The following is a 22739-nucleotide window of genomic DNA, read 5'->3' on the forward strand; positions in this document are numbered from 1 at the left end:
TTTATTATAATTTACATTCAGACATCAATTCAAAGACATGGAAGATATTCAAAGACATTCAAATTCCATGTAGTTATATTCGTTCAATACTAAAGCCCTTTTTTTAATTAGTTTTTGATACTCGGTCATCAATTAAAAGACTTGGAATTTACCAAGCAGATGAATTGGTTCTATACAAAAGTGCTTTTTATATTAATTTTTGATGCTCATTTACCAATTTAAAGACTTAGAATTTACCAAGTAGCTCTGTTTGTTCTACGTAAAAAGTCTTTTATTATTAATTTTTGGTACACAGTCATCAATTAAAAGATTTGGAATTTACCAAGTAGTTTAATCTCTTCTACATGAAAGTGCTTTTTTTATAATTAATCTATGATGCTCAGTCTCCGATTAAAGGAATTGGAATTTGTCACATAGTTGAATTTATTCTAAGCGAAAGTACTTTTTTGTTAGTTTATGACACTCAGTCACCAATTAAAAAACATGGAATTTACAAAGTAATTGAATTTGTTCTGTGCAAAAGGACGTTTTATTAATTTGCGATATTCAGTCATCAATTAAAAGACTTAGAATTTACCAAGTGCCTGATTTTGTTCTATGACGAAAGCTTATTCTTATTACTTTTTAGTGGTCTGTCTTGATATTCAGTCATCAATTAAAAGACTTGAAATTTACCAAGTAACTGAGTTTGTTCTATTCATAAGTTTTTTTCTTGTTAATATTTGATACTCGGTCATCAATTAAAAGACATAGAATCTATCAAGTAGCCAACTATGTTCTATGCAGAAGGGTTTTCTTATTAATTTTTGGTACTCAGTCATCAATTAAATGAATAGGAATTTACAAAGTAGCTGAGGTTGTTCTATGCAAAGGTGCTTTCCTATTAATTTGTAATGCTCAATCACCAATTAAAAGACTTGGAATTTAAGCAGTAGCTGAGTTTGTACTATGCAAAGGATGTTTTTTAATTAATTTTTGATACTAAGTCATCAATTAAAAGACTTCAAAATTACCAAGTAGATAACTTTGTTCGATGTAAAATGTTTTTTTTATTTGATACTCAGTCATCAACTGAAAGACTTAGAATTTACCAAGTACTTGTTTCTATGTAAAAATGTTGTTTTTTATTATTGATTTATTATACTCAGTAATCAATTAAATGATTTGGAATTTACCATGTACTTGAGTTTGCTCTGTGCAAATGTTTTTTCTCGTTAATTTTTTGTACTAAGTCACCAATTACATAACTTGTAATTTACCAATTACCTGAGTTTGTTCTATTCAAATGTGTTTTCTTTTTAATTTTTGTTACTAAGTCATCAATTAAAAGACATAGAATTAGCCAAGTAGCTAAGTTTGTTCTATGCAAAAGAGCTTTTCATTTATTTTTGATACTCCTCAATTAAAGGACTCGGAATTTAACATGTATTTGAACTTTTCTGTATATAAGTGCTTTTTATTAATTTTTGATACTCAGTCATCTATTAAAAGAGTTGGAATTTAAAAAAGTAGTTGAACTTGTTCTATACTAAAGTTCCTTTTTTTTATCAATTTCTGATACTCATTCATCATTTAAAATACTTAGAATTTACCATATAGTTGATTTTTTATATATAAAAGTGCTTTCTATTAATTTTTGTTACTCATTCACCAATTAAATGACTTTGAGTTTACCAAGTATTTGAATTTTTTCTATACTAAAGTACTTTTTTTATTAAATTCTGGTACTCAGTCATCAACTAAAAGACTTGGAATTTACCGAGTAGTTAAGTTTGTTCTATGCAAAAGTTATTTTAATTAATTTTTGATGCTCAGTAAAAGACTTGGAATTTATCAAGTAGTTGAATCTGTTCTACGTAAAAGTGCCTTTAATTAATTTCTGATACCCAGTCAACAATTAAAAACTTAGAACTTATCAAGTAGTCGAATTTCTTCTATACTAAATTTCCTTTTTATTAATTTTTTGATACTCAGTCACCAATTAAAAGACTTGGAACTTATCAAGTAGTCGAATTTTTCTATACTAAATTGCCTTTTTATTAATTTTTGATACTCAGTCACTAATTAAAAGACTTGGAATTCATCAAATAGTTGAATGTGTTCTATATAAAGTACTGTATTTAATACTCAGTCATCAATTAAAAGACTTGGAATTTACCAAGTAGTTAATTTTATCCTATATTAGAGTACTTTTTTTTATTAGTTTCTAATGCTCAGTCATTAATTGAAATATTTGGGATTTAACTAGTAGTTAAGCTTGTTACATGCAAAAGGGCTTTTTATTAATTTTGATGCTCAGTCACCAATTAAAAGATATGGAACTTATCAAAAAGTTGAATTTTTCTATGTCCAAGTGCCTTTTATTAATTTTTGATACTCATTCAACAATTAAAAGACTTGGGATTTATCAAGTAGTCGATTTTTTTCTATACTAAATTTTTATAATTATTTTAATGAATGTATTAATAGAAATTTGAACTTTGTGGTTCTAGCTTTTGACCCCCCTATGGATTCTAAATTTGTTTTTTAGTTATGATTTTCAGGACGTTGAGTGTCGGTATGGTGGATCGGAAGATTTTGGGATTTTTCATTTTAATTGTCAGGGCCTAAATACGACATTTGATTTTTTAGCAATTTTAGCTAAACTGAATCTTTTCCACGTGCTTGCTTTGACGGAGACCTGGTTGAGGGACCACAATTCTTCTCTTTTAGATGTACCTGGATATACTTTGTTTACTCGGAACCGGGAGTTATGTCAACACGGGGGTCTTGCGGCTTATGTTCGTGCCAAACGTTCGTGCCGGCTTATGTTCGTGCCTTGCGAGAGTCCGAGACGATCTAAGTGAATATAAGGAAATGGTGTGTGAAACACTAGTATTACAAGCTAAATTAAATAATTTTAATACATATTTAGTAATTGTATACAGGCCTCCTTCTGGTTCTATTCAAGATTTTTTTGGGAATTTTCATGAACAGCTGGCAAAAGTACAAATTAGTAATAACCCTTTTTCGTTCTAGGTGACTTCAATATTAACATGCTGGATATGGAGTCTTTACTGACTTCTCAGTTATTAAATTTGTGTATGTCTTATGGTCTGTTCCGAACGAATAACATCCCAAATAGAGTTTCTAGGACGTCTGCAAAGCTTTTGGATAATATTTTTTACAAAGCATCATATTGATTGGGTATCTCTGTTTGGAAATGAGAGTGATGTAAATACTAAATTTTCACTCTTTTATAGTAAACTTTTAGAAATGGTTAAGGAAGTGGGAGCAGTGAAAAATTCGAAAGGTCTAAAACATTATGGGAGCAAGCCATGGATAACGCATGAACTTTTTCTAAAAATAAATGTAAGAGAGAGACTGTTCAAGTCACAAGCTTTAAAACCTACGGAAGAGAATATAGAGCATACCGTGCTTTTCGTAAGGGTTTGAGTAATCTCATCTGTGAGGCTAAACAAAAATATTTTAGTATGAAGTTTAAGGATGTTAAAGGTAACCCGTTGAAAACTTGGCAAATAATCCGTAATGTTATAGGTCAGTGGTCTAATATTTTTCCAACTGAAGTTATAATTGCAGATGGTACTGGGATATGTAATGAGTTTCTAAATCATTTCTCTTCAGTAACCCTACAAATAGCCGAGATGATTTCCTCGTCTCCAGAAGACCCACCCTTTGGATCTACTCTACCATCTCCTGCAAATGTATCACTACATCTAAAGATGATTACATTAGATGAGTTAAGGGATATTATCTACAGTATGAAAAATAGTTCGTCCGGTAGTGACCTAGTGAGCCTAAAAATTCTAAAATGCATTTTCCCTTGTATATCTGGTATTTTTACATCACTGATAATGATTGCTTCCGTCAAGGAAGTTTACCAGATTGTTTAAAAAAAGCAAGAGTGACACCGGTTTATAAAGGCAATGATAGAAATGATTTGGGTAATTATCGCCCAATATCAGTCTTGCCAGTTATTTCTTGTCTTATTGAAAAATGTTTAAGCAATTGGCTGACCCATTTTTTAGAGAAGTTTATTTTTTTGAATAATAATCAGCTTGGTTTCAGAAAATACAGGAAGACAGAAAATGCAGTGATATTTTTTACTAATATAACTAACATAGCTTTAGATGAAGGATTTAAGGTTGGTGCAGTGTTTCTTGACCTACAGAAGGCTTTTGATAGAGTTAATCATGGCCTATTCCTGGAAAAATGCGAGGTCTATGGGATCCGAGGTAAAGCTCTTGACCTTATACGGAGTTTCCTTAGTAACCGGTACCAGTTTGTAGAGATGACTTGTATACAATCAGGACCCTGCCCAGCGACTAGTGGTGTCCCGCAGGGATCAGATCTTGGTCCGATTCTTTTTTTATTGAATATTAATGATATGCCTAATTGTATCCCAAGTTGTTGTTTTAATGTTAGTGATATGGCCAAAAATCCCAGGATTGAGACGGTATTATTATTTACTGATGACGTAGTTGCTGTTAGTACTGCGAAGACAGAAGAATTACTTCAGACATCGATGAAAGATACTATTGAAAGGTTATATTCCTGGTTGAGGGTAAATAGGTTCAAGATTAATCTGGATAAGATTAATTTTGTTATTTTTTCCTGTTCACCAGATTTTATCCATGGATTCAGGATATTGTAACATAGTATGGAGCTTTAAAGCGGGTGTGTTCTTATACGTACCTGGGGGTTTATATTGATGACGTTTTATTATTCATGCGCTATGTACATTATGTTTTTAAAACTGTGTCTCGTAACCTGGGTATAATGAGAAAACTTAAACATTTTTTTCCTCCTTTTGTTATGCGCCTTCTTTATTATTCCCTTATCCATCCATATATATTATATTGTAGTAGCGTTTGGCTTGGAACATTTCCTTCTATTGTTCGGCCAAAACGAGTTCTACAAAACAACGCTGTTCGGATGTTAGATGGCGTACAACCCCGGGATTCGGTACGAAAAGCGTATGAGCGTGTAAAGATACTGCCAGCTTCCGGATTACGGGAGTTGTATTCACTTCTATTCATTTTTAGGACTCAGAAGGGTATAAACCTCCCGTGTTTTGATAGCTTGGTAAACCTGAGATATTCCGTCCATGATTATGATACTAGGTCATCTGTAGACATTAATATTCCGCTGGTTGTTTCGGCCCCATCGATGTTTTCTTTGCTTCAAAGGGGGATCAGAAGTTGGAACCATATTGATCAAAAATATAAAAAATATAGGTGATATTTCTTCGTTTAAAATAGTAATTAAAGGGATGCCTTTTAGTAAGTATGAATTTTAGTGTTTTTTATTTTTAATAAAGATATTGGCAAATATTTATGGCTCCTGGAAGTGATGATCATGAATATGATAGTAAATTTAATGAAAATGTTAACATGTAAGGTTTGTGGTGCTGTTTGTGGACTGTGATATAGAAAGGTTATTTTTTTCGTTTTTTATTATTTTGTTATGTTAGTGTATTTTTGCCACCCCCTTGGACAAGTTTTTACTTCTTGGGGTGGCCGCTAAACTTGTGTTAAATTGTTTGTTTGTTTAGAATAAATCTCTCTCTCTCTCTCTAAATCTTTTCGTTTTTTAAGAAATTATAGTTTGCCCTGCTATTTGCTGGAGAAAAATTTTCAGAAATTTTTAACAACATAAACCCTTTTAAAAATCTGGACACAAATAGTACTGTTTGATTTAGCTTCATACCTCCTCTAGTTGACCTGAAATGAAAAACTTGATACCATTCGCAAAACAATCTGTTTACTTTCTTTGATAGCTTGGATACACTTACGCTATTTGGATTTGTTAAATTTTAAGAGCAGAAGTAGTCCCAAAAATTTGAACATAATACCCTCAGTCGTTCTTGGGATACTGCAGAGATGCCTTATTCGGAAATGGCATTATCAGAGTGTATTTGGATTTTATCTTAAGGCAACATTTAGTTTTTAAACATAATGGGTCCCAAAGTTCCCACGACAACTCCTTCGATACGAAGTGCCCTGGTCTAAACAACAACAACAATAACAAAAAATAATACATTATACCCACATCGATCTTTACTATAAAAATATCAAGCCTTCCAGTCATTTTCGACTATTAAAAGGGCACTAGGCCTTTCGATTTCCAATCGAATGAGCCCTTTTGGAAACGATAACGCTTTCTATAAACACCTTACATGCCCCCAGGAGATAAATTACAACCTTTACCCTAAGGTCTGTTAGAGTGGTTGTCATCCTCTAAGACCGAATTTCAAGAACTTTCAACTACGTTAAACAAAATGGATATCTCAAAATTTTGATTGGATGTGTTTGAGGAAATGGTGGGCGTTCGAGGGGTGGTAGTCACCCTCCAATCACTTTCAACTATTAAAAATGGCACTGCCCCTTTCAATTTCCAATCAAATGAACCTTTTTGAAGTTTCTACGACAACGATTTCAATAAAAACCTTATTTGCCCCCAGGGGATAACTTACGATCCTTGCCCTGACTGCTGGGGATGGGGGTGTCATTCTCAAATACCTAATTTCCAGAAGTTTCTACTAAGTTGAACAAAATGGCTATCTAAAAACGTTGATTATATGTGTTTGGAGGAACAGTGGGCGTGAGAGTGGGGTTAGCTATCCTGCAATCACTTTCAACTATTACAAAGGGCACTAGCCCTCTCAATATCCAATTGAATGAGCCCCATTGGAATTTTTACGACAACTCTATCTATAAAAACCTTATATTCCCTTAGGGCAGAACTTACAACCTTTGCCTTTGGGGCTCTGGGGGGTTTGTCATCCTTGAATACACAATTTCAAGAAATTTCAACTATGTTGAACAAAATGGCTATCTCTAAAGTTTGATTGAATATTTTTGGGGAAATGGTGGGAGATAGAGGGGGTTAATTACTCTCCACTCACTTTCGACTATTAAAAAGGGCAATTTCAACTTCCAATCAAATGAGCTCTTTTTGAAATTTCTATAACAACTTTCTAAATAAACTTTATATGCCCCCAGGACAGAACTTACAACCCTTCCCTGAGGGCTCTCAGGGGGGTATCATCCTAAAAGACATAATTTCAAGAACTTTCAACAACGTTGAACAAAATTTGTATCTCAAAATTTTGATTGGATGTGTTTGGGAAAATGGTGGGCGTGAGAGGGGGGTTAGTCGCTCTCCAATCACTTTCAACTATTAAAAAAGGCACTAGCCCTTTCAATTTCCAATTGAAGGAGCCCTTTTCAAGTTTCTACGGTTTAAAGAAAAATTTTATATGCCCCCGGGGCATAATTTACAACCCTTGCCCTGAGGTTTGGGGGGAGGGGTTGTCATCCTTAAAGACCTAATTTCCAAAACTTTTAACTACGTTGAATGAAATGGCTATCTAAAGATTTTGATTGGATATGTTTGGGGAAAAGTTGGGCGTGATTTGGGGGTTAGTTGCCCTCAAATCACTTTCACTATTAAATAGGGTACTAGCCCTTTAAATTCAAATCGAATAAGCCCTTTTTCAAGTTCCTAAGACAAAGCTTCCAATAAAAAACCCTATATACCCCCAGGGCATAACTTATAACCCTTGGGCATAACTATGCCCTGAGGGTTGTGAGGGAGTGTCCTCCTCAAAAAAATATTTTTTATCTGGAAATCAACTACGCTGAACAAAATGACTATCTCAAAATTTTTATTGGATGTGTTTGGGGGAATGATGGGCGTGGGGGGACTAGTTGTCCTCCAATCGCTTTCGACTATTAAAAAGGGCACTAGCCCTTTGAATTTCCAATCGAATGAGCCTGTTTTGAAGTTTCTACGACAACACCTTCTATAAAAACCTTATATGCCCCCAGGGCATAACTGAAAACAGTTGCCCTGAGGGTTGTGGGGGAGTGTTCTCCTCAAAAACATATTTTCTATCTGGAAATCAACTACGCTGAACAAATTGGCTGTCTCAAAATTTTGATTGGATGTGTTGGGGGGAATGATCGGCGGGGGGGGGGGCTAGTTGCCCTTCAATCACTTTCGACTATTAAAAAAGGCACTAGAACACTTGATTTCCATTCGAATGAGCCCCTTTTATAGTTTCTACGACAACCCCTTCCGTATAAAGTGCCCTGCTCTAAAGAAAAAATAATAAATGATACGTTGTGCCAACATCGTTCTTATATGCCCTCAGGGAATAACTTAAAATGCTTGCCCCGAGTGTTGTGGGGGAGTGTCTTCCTCAAAAAGATATTTTCTATGTGGAAATCAACTACGCTGAACAAAATGGCTATCCCTGAATTTTGGTTGGATGTGTTTGGGGGAATTCGTTGATTTCTGTTAGGCATTTGGCCTGATATGGCGCGAAGGACTCTGGCAAATACTCCTTCACTACGGGATCCCTTATGAGATAGACCTAGTAATGAAGAGCCTGTACTACCCGTTCCGAGGCCACGTAATAACCGTTGATGGGCTGTCAGAAGAGTTCACAACTTCGTCAGGACTACTCCAGGGTTGCATCTTATCACCACATCTCTTCAACCTGTTTTTAAATGTCCTTCTGTCACTGGTGCAGTCGGAATATGGCGTAGCAATAGGAGGGCTGCTGATAGACAATCTTGCCTACGCTGATGATATTGTTGAGCTAGCCAACTCCACACAAGAACTGCAGGCACAAGCTGATAAACTTTACGATACCACAAAGCCGTTTGGGATTGAGATCATTGCCAGCAAGACCAAAGTCATGGTAACTACGAGACGTAAACTAGAGAACCCGCCCATTATCACCATAGCCGGGAGACAGGTTGAAACAGTTGACCAATTCCTGTACCTTGGTAGCCTACTCTCCTCAGATAATTGCCATAGCTCTGACGTGAAACGTCAACTTGCACTTGCTAGCTATAGCTTTTGAAGACTAGCCAACCTCTGGAAAAGCAACCACATAGCCAACAAACTCGAAATGCGCCTTTTCAACAGTTTAGTAATCCCCATAGTTATTTATGGATGCGAAACATAGACTCTGAAAAACCGAAGACGAAAGAAAACTTCTAGCTTTTGAGATGATATGGCTCCGTTGCATTGCTAGAATCAAATACACTGACCAAATCACAAATGTGGAAGTGCGCCAAAGGCTCCAGTCCATTGAAACCATTCTAAGTAAAATCAAGGAGCAACAACTGCGCTGGTTTGGCCAGATCAAGCGAATGGAGCCAAGCCGCCTCCCAAAAATCACCCTTGAAGTATCCCTCCATGGCCTTCGTCCGCGAGGCAGACCACGAAAACGATGGATGGAGAACTTCCAAGTCGACAATGTCAAGATAGCCCAGTTGTCACGTATTGCACCAGAAAGAACAACGTACTTAGCCCTTACGCATGAGCTAGCAAGAGGAGTGGCCCCAAAACGTCCCATGAGGATGGCCGGCACCTAAGTAAGTAAGTAATTTTGGGGTAATGATGGGCGTGGGAGGGGGCTAGTTGCCCTCCAATCACTTTCGACTATTAAAAAGGGCACTAGCTACTCCAATTTCCAATTGAATGAGCCCTTTTGAAATTTCTACGACAACTCATTCGATACGAAGTGCCCGTGTATGGAGAAGAAGAAAAAAGGAAAATAAATAATACATTGTGCCCACATCGTTCTTTACTTAGGCAGCGCTATCGCGCTGCCTGTGATACTGGGCAAAAATATGGATAGAGTTCTTCAAATTTAAACTGTCATAAATTGGGCTTAATGAAATATCTCCAGCATCTCTATTTATTGCTAAATTTCGGTTTATGTATTTTTTTTATCTCATTTACCTCTTTAAAAGTTTGTGGTAGGCCATTTACAGTAGATATTAAGGTTGCCGAATCAAAGTTGTCATTGTTATTTCTCAATCTCAGGGACTTATGAAAAATAACAATGACAACTTTGATTCGGCATTGGTCCTGCATATTTTCCCAACTGAACCAATCTTCAAAAAGAACCCATCTAGTTTTTTTGACGAGGCAACCTTGATATCTAACGTAAATGGCCTAACACAAACCTTTAAAGAGGTAATTCAGATAATAAATACATAAACCGAAATTTAGCAATAAATAGAGATACTGGAGATATTTCATTGAGCCCAATTGATGACAGTTTAGTTTTGAAGGACTCAATCAATATTTTCGACCAGTATAACTTTAAAGAACCTATTTGCACATCAAATGATGAACGAATTTGTAGGCCATCTAAAGCTATAGCAAAACAAAGGATCATTGCCCAATCGTCTTGGTAGATTTCTTTTTCATTGATTCCAACCTGGTTCTTATTTAGTTTCTGTTCTGTCGTTGGCAAGTAAACTTCGAAAGGTTTAAATTTCGTTGGTTTCTTTTTTTTTTTTTTCTTTTTTGTTTAGCACTGATGACAACTCGAAGGAGCTCCTTGTCAAAATATTTGCTTATTTCTTCTTCTTCATGGTTCAGCACTAGCTGACAAAATCCTCGTTTTTTACCTTTTTTATTTTATTTTTCATTTTTTTATTTTCTTTCCTCTCTGAGTTTCGTTTGTAATGTATACCAGTGTGGTCTTAGAATGTATTTATGATGCTTGGTGTCCTTATTGGTTGAAATCCATAACCACCTCACTACTTGCTTTCTAAGGTTTGGACTGGATTTCTAAGGATTGTTCTGGATTTCTATATTCAAATTCTTTTCTCGGCGTCTAAGACTTTACTAGTTTCAAATTATGCATACTCCTATATCAATCAATCAATCATCAATCATTTTATTAATACCAAAACACTATTACAAACGTAAAGAAAAAGTTATTTGGCCCAAGAAGCTTGGCTTGTTGTGGGCCATACAAAGCAATAATAAAGCAATAAAAGAACCATAAATATTACCCAAATCAAACAATATATATGAAATAAAGATTAAAGAGAATAAACAGAAGCATACAGTAAAAAGAACAAAATATCATAATAATAACGATAAACAAGGGAAAAAACAAAAAGGAGAAACACTAGGAAAAGAGAAAACAGGGAAAATAAACGAAGGAGAGAGAGAAATTGCTATACTGGAAAGACCTGACGAAAACCTGCCTTTGCAGACAGAAAGAACGGAGGGATGGAATTCTATAATTGAATTGATTTATAAACAGGAGGATGAGGGAACAGGTGTGAGTTATAAGAGGTCTAAAAGAAAGAAAACAGTCAAGATACACACCAAGAAATTTCACCACAGCAGCTTGCGGTATAACATCATTCCCATCAGTCAGGATGATTGGCTCCCTTACGTCTCTCATACGATATAAGGTCCTGAAGTGTACAATGGAACTCTTTTGGCTATTGAGAGTCATACCATTTGACCAGCACCAATCTTTTACTTTATCAAGAAGACCTTGAGCTAGGCAAGAGGCAGATTGCAGGTCCACTGCAGCAATGAAAAAGTTACTGTCATCAGCAAAAAGAATAGGGTGTACAAGGGGATGAAGACCATCAACGAGATCATTAATGTAAATTAAAAACAAAAGTGGTCCAAGCACATAGCCCTGTGGGACACCCTTGAATATAGGTAAAGTAGTGGAAGAATTACCATCAACCGAAACATACTGTGATCTTCCTGACAGATAAGACCTTAACCATTCTAGTGGGACTTCATGTACTCCAAATAAAGATAGTTTAGAAAAAAGAACAGAGTGGTCAACCTTATCAAAGGCCTTTGAAAAGTCAAGAAATAGACCCAAAACACACAAGCCCTTGTCCAGATTAACACGCACAAACTCTGTTGCATCAAAAACTGCATACGAGGTAGAGAAAGTGGGACGAAAACCGTACTGATGGTTAGTTAGGAGAGAATTTCCTGCAGCTGTATTAATACTAAATACAAATGAAGACAGTCTACGATACACTACCCTTTCAACAACCTTAGAGATGACAGGAAGAAGAGAAATGGGTCTATAGTTTGAAATTAGAGATGAATCACCTTTTTCATGCAAAGGTAAAACATTAGCAGCTTTAAATAAATGAGGGAAAACACCAGAAGAAAGACGGAGGTTAGTTATGTGTGAGATGGGGTTAGAAACAAACTGACCAATTTTTTTAAGAACATTATTGCTCAAACAAAAACAATCAGCTGAACGGCTACTTGGAAGCTGGGAAATAATACTATGAATTTCAATATCACTGCATGGGGAAAGGAAAAATGACTTTTCTGCTATGGGAAAACTACTTACTCTACTCCTGGGTTGAATGGGAACTGAAGGAAGAGTGGTGAAACACGAATTGAAGGCGTATGCTGAAGCATTTTTATCCACTGTAGATCCATCAGCATTCCTGTAATAACATGGGGGGGGGGGGGCAGGGCCGTATCCAGGATTTTTGTTCAGGGGGGTTTTACTAATTTTTGACTTTTTTTTTGGGGGGGGGTTTACTAATTTTTGACTCAGTTTTCGACTAATTTTACTGATTTTTACCTAGGTTTTACTAATTTTAGACTTATTTTCGAGTCGGTCAAAAATTTCGGGGGGGGGGGGGTTAAAAACGGGTAACCCCCCCCCCCAGGATACGGCCTTGGGGGGGGGGAGTGTTTGAGTTTCTTGCGAGAAATAGCTTCATTAACTACAGTCCAAACCTTTCGCAAGTTCCCCTTACACTCATCAATTGGACGCGAAAAATAGAGCTTTTTCGCTGCACGTACTGAAGAAGTAAGTACATTTTTATAATGTTTATACTTCAAAAGATCATCCTGTGTTTTGCTTTTACATGCAACCTTGAACAGAGACGCCTTCATATGTCTAGCATTGATCAAACCTTTGGACAGCCATGGGCATTTGGGTATAGAATTCCTTGGTCTCTTCCTAAGAGGAAAATGCTTATCCAACAGAGCTCCCATACGACACACAAATAAACTTGTTGCAAATTCAACATCTTTAGCTTCAAGAGCACTAGACCAATCATTACTCTGAAGACTAAGACTTAAATTAGAAATTTCTTTATCTGTAAAAGTTCTAAAAGAAGACTCACCTTGCTCATTCACAGCAATCTGAGTTTTAGGCACAAAAAGTGATAGATAAATAGGGAAGCGATCAGACAGATCAGTGAAAACAAGACCAGAAGTAAACTCCAATTTAGGAGAATGAAAAATTAAAATATTATCTATCAAAGTGGCAGAATTTCTTGTAGCATCAACTCGAGAAGGAAAAAAAATGGAAGGAAGCATCCCAGAAGAAGAAAGCACATCAAAGAGATGGTGACATTCATCACTTGATCCAATATTTAACATATTATAATTAAAATCTCCCAAAACACAAATAAGTTTTTTAGAGAAAGTCCCCACACCAGAAAGCTGATCAAGCAAATCTCAGAACAGATGTGTTGGAGAAAGAGGGGGCTTATAAAACAAACAAACAGTATCACATGCAAACCGGCTTTTCAGATTATTGACAAGAGAATAAACAGTCCTAGAATTAGACACTACTGAAGTTAACAAGGATTCAAGGTCATACGGTCTAGTAAAATTAATATCAGATTTTATAAATAAAGAAATACCCCCTGAGCACTTTGCTACCATTCTAGGGACATGAATAGCAATCTAACCAAGCGTATCATAAGCTGTTAGATTTTCAAAGTCAGATAACCGTGTTTCTGTTACTCCAATTACATCAAAAGGGCAAGTAAATTTAATATCAGATTTTATAAATAAAGAAATCCCCCCTGAGCACTTTGCTACCATTCTAGGGACATGAATAGCAATATAACCAAGCATATCATAAGCTGTTAGATTTTCAAAATCAGATAACCATGTTTCTGTTAATTCAATTACATCAAAAGGGCAAGAATTATCAGACCACAAATATGATTTCAGACTATCCCACTTATCTCGTATCCCACGTACATTCAAACAAAATACATTAAAGCAACTATTTAAAGAGAGAGAAGAAATGATTTTATCACAAAAATCAATAGTAGTGTGATAATTGCAACTAGAATTAACCATAGATTCAAGAAGAGGGTCAAGTGTGTGCGCCTCTTGTTTGGCAGTACTACTTGGTTGCTCAAAGATAACTGATTTAAGAATAGAAGAACTCAAAAGAAAAGAAAATCACCCAGATTTACCACACATTGAAAATGCACACAATATCTTTACAAGATATCCAACAAGCAGGCTGAAATAGCAGAGGGTAAATTGGAACTAAAAAGGTGAAACTTATAGGCAACAAAGAAAAAGAGAAAAAAACTGCAAAACAAAGAACAATAACAAGCTACAAAGCTCAAAAAAATTAAATAATAACAAACAATTACAAGGACAAAGGCAAAAACAAAATAAAGAAAAAGGCAAAACAATAAAGAAGCAACCAGAGGAAAGAGTTATCAACGGTTTCTGCAATTCACTTAAAAGAATTATGTAAAACAACATAAATGCAAGCATAAGTAAAACAATTAAATCGTAAATAGATTAAAAAAAAAACAACAACAAAAAAACAGAGCTAAAAGGGGAAAATGGTTTATTTCATTCCTGGGAGGGGCTTGGATGGGCTGTAGTTGACTGATGGAGAGCATCAACTTGAAATGCCTCTTTAACAGTAATCACTTTACCATCAGAAATCTTGGTAAGTATTTCTCCTCCATTAGACCATGTAGACATCTTCCCAAGCTTTGATTTAGCATAATTAAGTAGCTGAAGTCTTTGGTAGTGAGTCGGTTTTGGGAGTGACTCAGAAAAAAAGACACCACTACCTTGCAGAATTTTCTTTTCTCTAAGAGCAAGCTGCTGCATTCCTGGACTACAAAATTCCACAACAAGTGGGCGAGACCTGAGCCTTGTTTTCCATTCCTTCTAACAGAAACTATGTCATTCTTAGTCAAAGGAATACCAGGAAATCTAGTACTGCAAAATCCAAGAAATTTACTTTCAGAAGCTTCTGGATAAGGGTCTTCTTTGAAACCAAATAGGATAAGCTGATTTGAAATTTTCATTTGGTCAAACTGATCGCTCAGACGATCCACATTGAGTTGAATTGGTTTCAGAGATTTTTGTAGCTCTAACAAACCTGAGTCAAGCAAATAAAGAGATGATTCAAGCTTTGATTTCCTCAAATCATATTGTTTTAGTTATTTTTTCACAAGCACATCAAAATCCATTTTAAGACTATTGCATACCTCTTGTTTAATGATTTCCATATTGTTAGCATCAAAAGCAGCAGGCACATGACTAGAGGCAAGTTTTTTAACAGAGGCCTCAACCAAAGAACCAACCTCATTAGACAGTGCCTCAATGACAACTTCTGCCATAGTAGATTTAAGGTTTTGGTCATTAAGTGAATATGCAATTAGCTTCGGCTTGTTCTTTAATGGTGTTAATGTGTGAGGTGAGCATGACAATCTGCTCATTAATAGATTCAGCTCTACTGTATCGGATGGAGCAGTCTGATCTCATCTCTCTATGACTAGGAGGTCTATAGCTCTTTTTTGAGTTATCACCCATGATGTAGGCTAAATTGAACTCCAATCAAACTAGGCTAATCAAGCTACAAGCTAACAGCAAAAGGCAAGGGATCTTCTGGCTGGCACAAGCAATTATAAAAGGGGTCTAATAACAGCTAAGAAGAGGTTTAGGCACCAGGCAGAAAAATAAAAAGACTGTACCTTTGGCGTCCCCAATTACACCCCTGGGGTTGGGGCTGCTAGGCTTGCCTGCCATTTCCACTGGACTGGTAGGCAGGCTAAACCAGCCCTTCAGACAAATTCAATTTAACGAGAAGGTTAATGATACCAGATATTACACTTAAATAAACAATATAAATTCCAGTGTGCTTCTTAATTTTGGAATTTTTTGCTAACTAATACTAATACTAATGCTAACTAATACTATACTAAACAATATTTTATATTCTCCTCACTTGGTACTCATGTATTATACCGGCCACAGCCGAGAAGTGAAGTTAGGTCAATCAAATCAATCGACTTGTGAAGGATGAATATATGCTAATCCTATTCTGACATTTATATGATGTGGCGTGTGAGTCACCATTCCCTCAGACTTACCTTTAGTTGGTAGGCGATTAAAATTTCAGCCCTTTGAGTGTACTTAAATCAATTGACTTCTGCCAGTTTTTATATGCTAATCATATTATTGTCATTAGGTTTTATCATGGTATTTATGGCCAGATATGAATTATGGAAATGATATACCTTTTGCTATCTGTCTAATGATGAATAATTATGTGGAATCAGTATCTGTTGATACGGTTTATACCCTCAGGCTGTAAGCTCCGTATTGTATATCATTTTGGTCGGAACTATATCGTATTCTGGTCGGTTTATATAATGTACGCCCAGCTGTACGCCCCGGAGTAACAGGATTATCACTCCTCTCATCGTGCATGAAAACTTAAAAAAATGCATATTAAGTTTGGCAGATTTATCCTGTATATGAAGAATTACCCCCTCCTCAATACCTTGCTCTGTACAGTTAAAGCTGTTAAGAATTTTAAGAAAAGCTCCCTATTCTAATTAAACGGCCCCCGTGTTTCAGTAGACGCTCTTAAAAAATTTGGACAAACAGTCAAAACTTAGTGTCAAGAGAAAGGTATTGAGGAGGGGGAAACCCGTCATATATGGAATAATTTATGTTCGTTTTTCAAATAATACCAGTAAATCTGGCTCACCCTCTATGAAATATACCTCTCCCCCTCACGAAAAACTCCTCCGTGGAAATTTCATCCAACGTAAAGTGCATCCCCCCCCGTCAAATTATCCCCAGAAGACTCCATCCTCGCTGAGAAACACCCCTCCGTGTGAAATTGCTTGCGGACGATTCAACCAGAAAAATTATCCTTAGATTTCTTTCATTTGAGTAAGAATTTAATCTCTAATTGGTTTCTCGATTCCTTCATAAATACCCCCTTCCGTCGAAATTACTTCACAGATATCAAGACACACGATGAAAAAAGCACCTGGATAATTTCTCCGGACCATCTCCATATGAAAAATTTGGCAAAGTGAATGTAAGATAATTTAAAAGAATTTCGTATAGTAAGTCTGTTAAATCCCCCCAGCATTGCATTTCCCCTGGAATATTTACCCCCCCCCCCACCAGAAATTTACCTCCCCAAGGAAGATTCTCCCTATAGAAATCCACCCAAGGCACACCCTCCCCCCTCCCCGCGAAAGAAAAATCTGTAAACTTCTTAACAATAAATTTTATACGTAAACAATGGGCGAATTTAATAACTTACAGGCCTCTCTTGACGGACTATGGGGGGTCATTTTAAACCTGAAGGCATAATTCTGTGATCTTTCAACTATAGTGAACAAAATGGCTATCTCAAAATTTTGATCAGACAATTTAGGAGGAAAATGGGCGTGGAAAGGAACCCAGTTGCCCTCCAACCTTTTTGGCCACTTAAAAAGGGACTAGAACTTTCAATTTTGATTCGAATGCACCCTCTCCCAATTTTCTACGACCCTTACTTTAATACAATCCCCCCGGGGGAAAAAACAACAAAAAACAAAAAAAAACATCTGGAAAAATATAGTCTTCTGGCAAAAATAGCAAACTTCCACATTTTTGCAGATATGAGCTTGAAACTTTTACAGTAGAATTCTGTGTTACACTGAATTTGATGGTGTGGTTTTCATTAAGATTTCTTTAATTTTAGGGGATGTTTCTCCCATGTTTCAAAAATCAGGCTCTTAACTTTTGATGAGTAACAATAAACTTGATGATTCTTATATAATTGGAATCAGCACAACAAACTTATTCTTTTAATGTATTTATTGATACATTAGGCCTCTCATTAGATCATACATAGACCTCTTTTTTCTTTATTTGCATTTATTTTCAATAGTTCCTTTCTTTTAGAGTTTCAGTTACTATTGAGCCGAGTCGCTGGTTACTTATAGTACTATACAACGGACTGTTTGGCTCTTTTTATTTGTCTTACTTTCTCTTTGCCGACTCAAGTCAAACAGTTCGTGGTAACGAACTGTAAGTAAGGTTCCTGCTCTTTGCGCTAGAGTTTGACTTTCTCGAAACTCTATTTTTTCAAACAATAAAAAATTTCAGCGTAAAAAGCAAGGCGTTGAGGAGGGAACAGCCCCTTTCATATACGGAATAATTTCTGTTCGTTTTAAGTTTTAATGTCGCTCCTTACTTTCAGTTAAAAAACTTGTTTTTTTTTATTTAATTTACATGTAGGGATGCACCAGGGGAATTGTCCGGAGGTATTTTACGTGGTAGCAAATTTCCACTGGGTGTGGGGAGAAGGGAAGATTTCCGGGAAAAAGTTTCCACTGAAGGAGGATTTCTGGCAAGATTTGAAAAAACGAATAGAAATTAAAAGCTTTCAAATGAAAGGATCTCAAGGTGGAATTTTTCAGGTGGAATCGTCCGCAAGAAATTTTCCAGGGAGAGTTTTCAGTGAGGATGGATCTTCTCAGGTGGTATTTTCCGTGGGGGGGGGGGGTGTATTTATGTGTGAGAAAATTTCCAAGGAGTATTTTTCTGTGGGAGAGAGAATTTTCAATGAAGTGTGAGGTGGATTTCTCGACGTTATTTTAAAAACGATCAGAAATTAAACAAAAACAAAAACAAGTTCTTTCAACGGAAGGCAAGAAGCAACTTTAAAGCTCAATGGGAACGAACATTATCCCCTTCATGAGGGGGCTTGTCCTCACGTCAATACCGGGCTTTTTACAATAAAGTTTGACTTTTTTCCAATTTTCATGAAACACAAGGGCCGTTCAATTAGAATAAGAAACTTTTTCGAAAGTACTAAAAAACCGAGAAGTTGAGGTATTGAAGAGGGGGAAACCCCCCTCATTTACGGAATAATTTCTGTTCATTTTAATTTTTAATGTTGTTCCTTACTTTCAGTTGAAACAATTTGTTTCTTTTATTTGATTTCAACAAAAGCCTTTACTTTGTTGTGAGCATGCTGAGTAATCCTTATAAATCAGTTATCAAGGAGGCACACTTGTGCCTCTATAAAGAGGCGACCCACCACATTGTTAAGCGAGTTCAGGTCCTAGAGGTCGCAGAGAGACGGTGGCAATCGCATTTTGTAGCCCAAGCTCAAACTAAGAAACTTGCAAAATTTCATCCTCCTCCGACTTTATCTTCATGGGGTAAACTGGGACGGAAGTTTCGACCCTCCCACAACAGCCCCCCTTTAACGTTGTCTGATTGGGATGAAATTTAGAGCTTAAGCTTTCCCCGGGCCCGGGAACGTATCATCGAAATTTCAGCTTAATCTGCTCACTCCTTCTGTGTTCAAAAAAACAAATATAGCCCCTTAAACTTCATTTCTTTTTTTTTCTTAGCCACGCCTACAGGCCACAGTTGGCAACAGATCCGGTTGAATGTGGACTCATTTGAAGCAGAATTTGACCTGTTAGGGCCTTTTGATATTTTCAGACCGAAATAAATTATCCCCCGAAATTACATTTACGAAAAACATTAGTTTTTTTCAAATAATACAGATAAACAGTTTAGACATGATTTGTTATTAAAATATCTGCGCGTAAATTTTCATAAAAAAGAATTTCTAACCTTTTTATTTTTATTATTTGAAAAAAACTACGTTTTCTAAAGAGTTAAAGAGGCTGAGTTACAAGGTCAACCCTTAAAACGTATAGGGATTAGGAGGCACAGTTGGGGGGGCCGTTAAAGAGGCTGAGTCACAAGTTCGAACCTTAAAACGTACAGGGATTAGGAGGCACCCTGTACGACGTGATTTGAGTATTCAGGAATTAAAAGCCTTAACACAAGAATGTTCAAGAGTGGGGGGTTTGGGGGCGGCAGCCCCACCACTTTAACTCCTGACACGATCATCTAACAGTTAGTCAAGCAATAATAAGTAATAAAATGTACAAAAACGTGCAGAAATTATTTGAAAAAAACTACGTTTTCTAAAGAGTTAAAGAGGCTGAGTTACAAGGTCGAACCTTAAAACGTACAGGGATTAGGAGGCACAGTTGGGGGCTGCCGCCCCCAAACCCCGCTTTCGCAACCTTTAAATAAAAAAAGTTTTTTAAACTGAAAGTAAGGAGCGACATTAAATCTTAAAACGAACAGAAATTATTCCGTATATGAAAGAGGCTGTGCCCTCCTCAACGCCTCGCTCTTTACGCTAAAGTTTGACTTTCTCACAACTCTTTTTTTAAACAATAAAAACTTTAGCGTAAAGAGCGAGGCGTTGAGGAGGGCACAGCCTCTTTCATATACGGAATAATTTCTGTTCGTTTTAAGATTTAATGTCGCTCCTTACTTTCAGTTTAAAAAACTTTTTTTATTTAAAGGTTGCGAAAGCGAGGAGTTTGGGGGCGGCAGCCCCCCAACTGTGCCTCCTAATCCCTGTACGTTTTAAGGTTCGACCTTGTAACTCAGCCTCTTTAACTCTTTAGAAAACGTAGTTTTTTTCAAATAATGGTCGAAATATAACTACTTTCGTGAAATATTTAGAAGCATTTGTGGATTTAGGAGCCTAATGATATATTCTCAAAGATGTGTATTGATTAATATTTAATCATTAAGGATTATGACCTTAATAGCTTATGAATGATCAAGAGTCAAATTATTTAAAAACATCCCCTATGTCCATAATGGGAGTGGGAAGATTGCAAGAGGGGGCTCACGCCCAAAGACCATAATTAGGATTCTACAATTATACAGATGGAAAATCGTAGGGAGGTTTCGATTTAAATAAGGTGTGACCTTGGTATTTTTGAAGACCATACTGCTTTTCCATGACGTACAAATAACAGTCCAATAGAGACAAATCCTTTCATTACACAGTGAAAATGGTAAACAAATCTCTGGATATTTCGGTAAAATACACAATGACCATCCTAAGCAGATAAACTAGAACGAAACAACTAAATATTTTCTTTACATAGGATTTATCCTATACAAATAAAACGAAAGATCTTTTACACGTCTTTTTATTAGAAAGTGAAAACAATAACAAAATTTCTAGATATTTCGGTCACATACCTGACTTCAGCAGATAAACTAAAATTATACAAATGCAACATCGTCTTTATTAGTCGATGTTCTATTTGTATTATTTTAGTTTATCTGCTAATGACTGTAATCTTAAACTTTTAATGGAAAGAACTGGTCGAATATTAACCTTAGAAGAGGGGAGAAGGGATTCGAGAGGAGATAGGGTATATGTCCTCATATATAGGAAACTTTGCGGTTGTGTTTACTTTGGTGTTATACTAGTATAATTTGTAAACTTGATTTGAGAAATTTATTTAAACTTAATTTGTAAAAACTTGCTGTTTTGTACAAGCAGCCATGCAGGGTAAAAAGCGAATTTCAAAAGGTACTGAATTTCTCTTGCACAGTTACCTGGCTAGTGAACAAATTACCTAGCTTCAACCCCGATATGAGTTATTCAAGACCCCAAGATCCCAAGATTATCTAACCGCTTCTGAGCAGAAGAAAAAACAAATATTTTCATTTATTTGTTAAAAGGTATAACACCAAAACCCTTTCTTTTAAAAAATGTCATTTTAAGGAACGCATTCATAAAATTTGAGGGAAAAGAAAGAAATGAAAGCTAATGGTGTCCGCTTCGTCAGATAATGGGAACTTATGGATTCAGTTAGAGTTAGCCCAAGAATAAATGAAGATCTAGATAACTCATAAGCCAGCCGACTTTTGCGGAAACGCGGAAAAATAAAGTGATTTGAGTTGTGATTTCAGGCACCGGGTTTGAATCGCGTTTCGAACGGGTTCGACAAAAATCGTTTTTCAGTTCTTGGTGTTTGACCCTGCCAAACTTTCTAGCGTTTTTCTAATGAGTTCCAACCTTGTTGGACACATGGTTGAACACGGGTTTTGAAAAAACCAAACCCGTGTTAAACATGACGCTCAAAACTATAAACTGCAACACCCCTGTCAAACTCAGTGTTGGATGTGGGTGACCTGAAAAGAGAGTTTTCTGCTGAGGCTCTCTATTAACCCTTTACGGTGGGTTTTATAACGGTGATACCTACCTAATTTTGGCTCATTCAGGCTTTTAAAAGGAATGGTTGACGTCTTGGGTTGACATATGAAGATGTAGCCAAAACATTTGCAATAGGGATGAACTTTTAAGACTATTCAAAGAAAATATAATACTTTTTAAAAATTTTCAGGAAGAAAAGGCCTGTTGTCTTGAATTAAAAAAAATGGAACATTCAAGCAAAAATAACTTACTACTGGTCGATGCACATCCCAAAATGCTCTTTCTTGGCTGTCTAAGATTTTTCTCTCCAATTTGTCCCTTTTTTTGTCCACTCGACTCTGAGCTTCAGCCTGCATAAAAATAAATTCCCATTTACGGGCAAACATTTTCTGGAGACGTGCCAAATTTTCCGCTTCATAGTCTGCTAACTCTAGACGTGTTTTGTTCTGCATAGTTCGCTTACACAAGTAAACAGCTGAAATATAAGTCAAACTTAAAAAAAAAACAATTACAAATTTACAAATATTTAAAGCAATAGCATATTATTTTAAAGTGTTTACTGTGAAATGTTTTACTGTCATTGTAAATTTATCAAGGAGATATCAATCATACTTTAAATCTTCTTAGTGGAGAAAGACTGGTTATCTAATAAGTAAATCTATTTACAGGGATGCTTAGTTTCCACTTTGGGTGACCTCTACAGGAGGAAAAACTTATAAAATCCTTAAAACAAAACAGTTTAAAAAAATCCCGAATACTTCCTTATATTGTTCCTAAGACCATTTCATTTTGCTATGCTCCCCCTTCACTAATTTGGATATGTATAGCCCGAATTCCATATTATCCATCAATG

At 36.1% G+C, this 22739-nt stretch overlaps 1 protein-coding gene across 2 annotated transcripts in view; it reads right to left on the reverse strand.

Annotated features, from left to right (window-relative positions):
• Positions 1-22739, reverse strand: part of LOC148950332 (regulator of G protein signaling 7-like) — a 245472-nt gene that overhangs the window by 139748 nt on the left and 82985 nt on the right. For both annotated transcript variants that reach the window (XM_089092302.1, XM_089092303.1), the window contains exon 7: positions 22138-22361. In XM_089092302.1, the coding sequence (XP_088948428.1) occupies positions 22138-22361 (224 nt within the window). The remainder of the gene's footprint in view (positions 1-22137; positions 22362-22739) is intronic.

This window comes from Artemia sp. Qi Xiang Cuo, chromosome 7 (genome assembly GCF_049724085.1).
Source record: "Artemia sp. Qi Xiang Cuo chromosome 7, ASM4972408v1, whole genome shotgun sequence".
NCBI classification, from domain to species: domain Eukaryota; kingdom Metazoa; phylum Arthropoda; class Branchiopoda; order Anostraca; family Artemiidae; genus Artemia; species Artemia sp. Qi Xiang Cuo.